The sequence below is a fragment of the Gracilinanus agilis genome, chromosome 2 (genome assembly GCF_016433145.1).
Source record: "Gracilinanus agilis isolate LMUSP501 chromosome 2, AgileGrace, whole genome shotgun sequence".
Classification (NCBI taxonomy): domain Eukaryota; kingdom Metazoa; phylum Chordata; class Mammalia; order Didelphimorphia; family Didelphidae; genus Gracilinanus; species Gracilinanus agilis.
In genome coordinates this window covers 279,897,061-279,904,433 of record NC_058131.1, presented here as the reverse complement: position 1 = coordinate 279,904,433, position 7,373 = coordinate 279,897,061, and the positions used below count along the sequence as shown (strand labels likewise).

General features: G+C 40.5%; 1 protein-coding gene across 2 annotated transcripts in view; it reads right to left on the bottom strand.

The window, feature by feature from the left end:
• Positions 1-801: 801 nt before the first annotated feature.
• MED27 (mediator complex subunit 27) overlaps positions 802-7,373 on the bottom strand; it is a 269,247-nt gene continuing 262,675 nt past the window's right edge. For both annotated transcript variants that reach the window (XM_044663962.1, XM_044663963.1), the window contains 2 exons: positions 3,411-3,488; positions 802-1,386 (listed from right to left, as the gene is read on the bottom strand). In XM_044663962.1, coding sequence (XP_044519897.1) covers positions 1,252-1,386; positions 3,411-3,488 — 213 coding nt within the window. In that variant the 3' untranslated portion in view covers positions 802-1,251. The remainder of the gene's footprint in view (positions 1,387-3,410; positions 3,489-7,373) is intronic.

Sequence of the window (7,373 nt, the reverse complement as noted above, 5' to 3'; positions counted from 1 at the left end):
AAAAACTATTCTCCATTCCCATCAAAGTCTTCACTAGTTCATCCATCCATCCATCCATCCATCCATCCATCCATCCATCCATCCATTCTCTTTCTCTCTTTTTTTTAAACTCTTACCTTCCATCTTAGAATTAATACTGTGTTCCAGTACTTGGTTCCAAGGCAGAAGAGTGGTAAGGGCTGGGTAATGGGGGTTAAGTGATTTGCCCAGGATCCCACAGCTAGGAAGTGTCTGAGGCCAGATCTGAACCCAGGACCTTCCATCTCCAGGCCTGATTTTCTGTCCTCTGAGCCACCTAGCTGCCCCCTTAGATCATTCATTCTTAATTTTAGCATAATTAGTTACTAGTATGAAGCTTTTGCACTTAACCTATAGCCTCGAATTTTATTTTAGAATGTCTTTTGGGATTAACATCAGGCTAACACAAGTTAATCTGACAAATCTTGTCAGATTTGGAGTAGCTTCTCAGACATTTCCCAACTAGCTAATAATGTAGATTCCTTTCTTTTTTATTTTTAATTTTATTTTATTTGAGTAAAAAAACAACACACCTGAATATTTTTCTCAACATATAAGCCATCCTTCGAGTAGCCACATGCCTTTGAAATTTTGTATTTGCTGACACTGCTCTCCTTTCTTAAATGCTAAGCCACACTGATATGCATCCTTAGCAAGATTAAGAAAGTGAACATTACTTAGAGTTTTTGTTCGGTTTTGTTTCTAAAAACACAGTAAAGCTCATCTGTTAAATGAAATGGAATGTATAAGGCATTACAAGAAGACAAGTTAGAAATCTTCATCTTGAGTAAAAAGAGTTTATTGCTTATAAAAATAAGTTATTTAACAATGTATATTTCTGGCACCATGTGTTAAGTTCTAATTAAAATGACAATAGCTTCTGAAAATGACTTACAAGACTAATCCAGAAGGATGAGCTCACCACTAACAAACAGAAGAACACACGGCATTACTTTCTTATATTATGTACACAAAAAAGTCCTCTTTTCCTTCTGTGCACCAGCTGAAGTATAAAATTAGTCCCCATCAACCTGGTATCCAAGAGCACTGGTTCAGCCTTAATACCCAGTGAAGTTTACTAAAGGAAGAGGATGAATGTATTGATGTTGAGAAGCGAGTTAACTACTGAACCATCAATATTGCTTAGGGTTGATCTGGGAAAAATTTGGGGTGCTGGGTTTATTTCTCCACCTGTTTGTCATCCAGAGAGTCTGAAAACAGGGCTGGGTCGGGTTACTGTCTGCAGGTGTCATGGAAGGCTTCGAGGGTTCGGAAATCCCTCCATGTGGGAGGAAGGCCATCTTGTAAAAACTTTCCGCAGCGCTGGCATGGAGCCTGGAACAGCTTTATGTAACTTCTTAACCAGGTCTAAAAAGAGAAGTGTACAGAGAAATGAAAGAAACTGGATCTGGATGCTTCCAATGTCATCCTTCCTGTCAAGCATAATGATGCTGAGGGCAGAGAACTTAAGTTGGCTCTGACCCAAAAAGATACCCTGTGATTGAGGAGAAAGAAGCATGCGGAAAACCACAAGGTCACAATATTGCTGAATTTCAGTTCTGTTGGAATCCCCTCACTTTCCCCCAAACTAAGGACCTTGTGAATAGGAAATAGAGCTGATAGAAAAACAAAAATCTCTCTTAGGGGGTTAAAATGACCCAAAGTTTTCATTGATTGTTAGGAGCCCCGCAGAACCACAGTTTATTTCCAGAGCTCTATATCTTTGTGATATACACAATAATTCCCCCTTTCTTCTATTGGGCCCACAAGTGGTCACTGGCCTTCAAAAGGAAGTCTGAATAAATTAAGATGTTAGAATTCTCCCAAAGAGGTCACTTTACCCTTCTTTTTAATGTGATTTCAGCAGTTACATTAGTCTCCATAGCCAAAATGAGACCTAAAAGCACCAAGGGCACAGCTTGCCTGATACCACCAAATAAGGTGATAAAAGGCAACTACTAACACATTTAAACGTTCATGAATACAGGTCTCTCCACTGGTTTCCTCCAAGCATCATAAATAAGGATGAGAATTGTATAACTCAATTCAAAGCTCAAGGAGATTCACTATTTAAAAAAAAAAAAATCCAAGCAAGCGAGTTCTCACTGTGAAGGGTGCCCATGAATCTCGTCATTTCAAGTCCTATTGAATTAAGTCGATATGAGAAAATTGTTCTCTGAAGTGGAGGTCAGCTGAGTTTATTGATACAAATCCTTCCATCTTCATCACTGCCCCCTCCAGAGAGGGGCAAAGCTTGGATAGTCAATAGCTCTCCTTCAAAAGGACTAGATCTTTGGAGATCAGCAGCAGACATGGGGAGAAGGACAAACTGAACTCTTCTCTTCAATTGCTAATGTTTGCTTCAGTCTGAGAAAGCTTATCTTCCCTCACTGTAAAAATTACATTTTCTAAAAGCCCAAAGGCAGGTCACTCAAGGGAAACAGTGAACTTAGACAAGCTAGGCTTAGGGTTAGCACTCGCATCCGTCCAAAATGAAGTTTTCACTCCAGACTGTCAACTCACTGCTTCAGTGAATTGATTAAATGGGGCTGTGACTTTTTAAACATGCCACTTGTTTTCTACATCTTAATTTCAGGCATAAATTTTTACATGAACTAGACAAAGACTACCCCACCCAGCTGCCAGCATTTTATTTAGAGATGAAGAATTTCATTCAATGATAAATCTTGACAGGTAAGTGCTTAGAGTATGTTCCTGAAAGAGCCACTTTTGAAAGGCCAACCTTTTTTAATATAAGAGAAAAAGGAATTTAATTGCTGTGAAAGATGGGTCCAGATGCTGTGGGAATGAGGCCATGCCAACGAGATGTTAGAACAACTGGGCAATTCAGTCAAAAGAATCAGTCAAGCCAGTTGCTTAGCATTACATAAACCAAACACCAGGTACTTAAACACCCAGCCTCTCAAATTGTTTCACAGCATAAGTTTCAAGTTTTTTATAAAATGAAAGTTCTGGGAGCATTTGGTGGCTCAGGCCTAGAAATGGGAGGTCCTGGGCTCGAATCTAGTCCCAGACACTCCTCTAGCTGTGTGACCCTGGACAAGTCACTTAACTCCCATTGCCTAGTCCTTATTGATCATCTGCCTTGGAACCGATACTTCATATCAATTCTAAGACAGAAGGTGAAGATTTTTAAAAAAAGTTCTTGGAAAGTTAAGAAGTTAGTGTCTTAGAAAATCTATTCAAGTTCTTTCTTATTCAGCAATTTTGGGAAAGATTTGGAAGTTATACAGGTCCCATTTTCTGGTATGAGACTCACAAGTCATCTGAAGATACAAGGAGGCTGCAAGAACTACTTTTGGAATTATTCTCTTATATTTTGTATCAATCTGGAAGTGTCAGTGGCGGAATCTTATGATAAAGTGACTTACCATGAAGGACCTGACCACAACATCTGGCATCTGGGGCAATTGATAGTGCAGGAGGGCAGTGGTGGCATGATCTGTCACCTGGGCAGGAGAGAAGAAAAAAGCCTGAGTTAGGGGCTATTCTAAACCAAATCAGGGGAAAAATAAATAAAAGATTCATTTTCAATTCAACTCCATTCCAAGTAGGAAATATAGGCAAAGAGGAGGTAATAAGATGGATTCTCAAATGGTTTCCATTTCCATCCTAGGATTCTGAAAACTGTTACCCTGCTCCTTATTTTTTATTTCTTTAAATGCTTACCTTCTGTCAGTATTAATTCTAAGATAGAATAGTGGTAAAGGCTAGGCAATTGAGGTTAAGTGCTTTGCCCAGTGTCCCACAGCTAGGAAATGTTTGCAGTCATATTTGAACCCAGGACCTCCTGTCTCCAGACCTGCTTCTTTACCTGTTATGCCACCTTACTGCCCCTTTACCCTGTTCTTTATCTGATACATGCCTACATATTACATGTAGTTTTGTTAATTCACCTAAAGGACTGGCAAGATTATGTCTCCTGAAATGGGAAGACTCTTGAAATATCTAAATCATGCTCAGTGTACTGACCTTATGAGATTCCAAATTAATTTACTCAATGAATTTGACTTGTTACCAAAATACGGACTCCCTGAAAATTGTTACCAAAATACAATCCCTTGAAAAAGTGAATTTGGTACTCTAACTAAAGTAGAAAGGTCCACCCTTTATAACCTGCCAATTACCTGGCTGAGAGAGTGAAGATATGGAAAATGTGACTGGTACAATGGAAAAAGGAAGCCTCTGGAAAGCTGGGATCCTGTTAACCGACTAGCTGCCTGACATTAGGAAGGTAAACCCTTTGCCCATCTACCCTGGGCTTCCACTGTGGCAGCTTTTTCCACCCCATCATTGCTTAGGAGAACAAAGGTTTTAGGTTCACAGACTCTCAAGGATTGCAAGGTTCCCTAAGGCCTGTTTTTGAGAGGAGGAGCCCAGAGCCTTAAGAGAGGAGGTGACAGGTAGAGGAAGTAGCAGAGTCAGATGGGAACTTTTATCTTTGTCTCCAAGTTGAGAGTTCTCCAATCCTGCCTCTTTTGAGCCAAATTCTCTCCTGCAAATGAAATGCTGGGAGAGTTGCAAGTAAGCACATTGGCCATACTGCAATTCAGAAGAAAACTTGGAATTGACTAGAAAGATCTTCCCCTAGACTGCTCAGCACAGTGTACCAGGGCTCTGCTTCAACATGCAGAGTTCAAGCAGTACAGCTGGCATTTCTGACGATGGCCAGCAGATGGGTCAGCAGGTTGACAACCAGATTTAGTCCTTTTCTTTTCTCTAAAAGCTTAATTTGAAAGAATTTCTCTTTACTTGCTTGGATGACAGATTTTTTCCAGGGCTGGAGAGTTAGTTAATTGCTTTCATTTCCCATCTAGTCAGCTACAGTCATATTTTAATAGAAGAAAACAAAGCTGACTAATTTTCTGTATTCTTTCCATACTCCCACCCTCAATTAGTTCTTGGAATTGTAGCCCACAGCCCAGAGACAAAATGTCCATTGGATTTCAGATACATTTTTAACCATGTCCTTCTTCTTAAAAACTAAGTATCTTTTTCTTGCTTTATACTTTTAAATAATCCAGATGATTCTACTTCCCAACACACAGGAAAACATGTCTGGAGGCTGGGGGGAGGGAGGGGAATGGGAGAACAAATGCTATTAACTAATTCAAATTCATTTCAGCATCAGCATATAGATGTGGGTTCTATTGTAACAGGAAGCTAATGAAATTCCACAAGCAGATAAAAGGTGCCGGGTAGTGGAACAGCACTTAGGGTCTGAACAAAAAGGAGGTGATTCATTGTACAGGTAAGTGCTGGGAAGGAGAGAAATGCCTCTGAAAGATCAAAGTGGGTGCCAAACCCAAGGGAAGGCTGGGGAGGGAGGGACAAATGGAACAGTGACAACAAACTTTGCTAGGTCAAACCTGGCAAAGGGAGTAGAAAAATGAGAGAAAGCAGAAAACGACTGTGAGGGCACCCAGTGAGGGTAGGGAAAATGGTGACGGCAGAAAGAATGACCTTTTCTCAACTGGAGGGTGGGAAGAAAGAGCAGTACATGAGGCTTTGCTAATGGCAGTATCATTTCACTCCTAAGCTAAGAAAAAACTACGTACTCTCCTATACTCATTTGGGGATACATTTTCTTCCCTTGCTTCTCAGTGGGAATGGTTAGATAATTTATTTTGTGTAAGGGGGAACATCTTTTATGTCACACAGCCAAAGGCTGGGCTTTTGCTTTATAAGCCTTACTTTCATAGATGTCTTCTATCGCATCACCCTCTATTTAACTAAGATTAGCCTCTCCCTCTCTCCCTCATCATCCTGGGGAGCCACAAACTGATTGGAGCTACAGTTCAGGTCTGGAGAGAAGAAAAAGAGAGAAAACTGTGCTGCCATTCAGTACATTTAAAATTCCATTCTACAGATGAGGAAACTGACCGAAGACTTAAGAAACATGCCTCAGGTCACCCAGCTGCAATAGGGGCTGGTGGGCATGGCAAGAGAAATCACACATACAGCTCATATCTTCAGCATCTCAGTTAGTGAGTAGGGACCTTAGCCCCAGAAGGAACTCAAACTCAACAAGCCCCAGACTGAGCTCATCATCTCCCCCAAACCCACCTTTCTTTTTAACTTCCCCATTTCTAATGAGGTCATCTTCTTTCCCATTCTTCCCATTGTTCTCAATACTTGTGTTTTCTGCACTTCTACCTCACCCCCCTCATTCCACCAGACTAAAACATCTCCAATCTCTCCCTTCTCCTCAGTCATAGCCACTGTTCTGGTCCAGGCAGACATCATTTCTTGCCACAGCCCCCTGCCTCCAGTATTTCTCCTCCTCCTCTTCCTCCTCCTCCTCCTCCTCACTATCAGCTGCATTCAGCTGCCAACCCGTTACTCTCAAAACACAGGTCTAACCATGTCATTCTTATTTTAAAAATTCAAGTGGCTCCCTACAGTCTCTAGGATAAAATACAAATCTAATTCTTTTAAAGTCTTTTCCAATCCAATTAGGGCCTACCTTTCTAGGTTTATTCTACATCATGTTCCACAAACACAATGTTCTCAGTACCTGACCTCCCACCCCCCTGCTTTGGGCTTTCAGCACATGCTGTCTCAATGCTCAGAGCCCACTCCTTCCTCAATCTTACTTCACAGGATCACTTGCTTCCTTCAAAACTCAGCTTATGTCTCTTCCTACAGGAAGCCTATTTGGATTCCCTCCAGTTTGTAGTGCCATTTCCCTCAGAAAATATTTTGTATATATTTTGTATTTAATTTTTTGTGTACATGTTGTTTCTCCAATATAAGCTCTTTGAGGGTAGTGATTTATATTTTATTTTTAATCTTTGCATCTTCAGGGCCTAGTATTTTGAGTACATTTTGTATTTATATACATGTTGTTTCCCCCAATAGATTATAAGCTCCTTGAGGGCAGGGATTTTTATTTTATTTTTAATATTTGTATCCTCAGTGCTTAGCATAGTGACTGGCACACAGTAAGCATCTAATAAATGTTTGTTGAATGAATACTAAGAGATGGCCTTTACACCTAGTTATGGCAGGTTCAAGACTAGATTCTACATTTCCTGTCTCCCATTCTAGTGTTCTATCTTCTATACCATGATGCACAGAATTAAAAAGGAAGAAAAAGCCTGTTTAAACACTAGTATTATTTAGTCAAAATGTGCACATATTAATTATACTAATGCTATAGCAGAGTCCCTCTATAGCCACCATCACAAATCTGCAGGTAAGGACTTAATCCCTGAGCACCTCACCCTAATTCTGAGGTTTTGATAAAGAGATTTCAGTAAGACAGTTGTTCTTATAGTCTAATTCTTAAAAGCATTCTCTCCCCCTCCCCCCCCCCCCCCCCCCCGCTACTC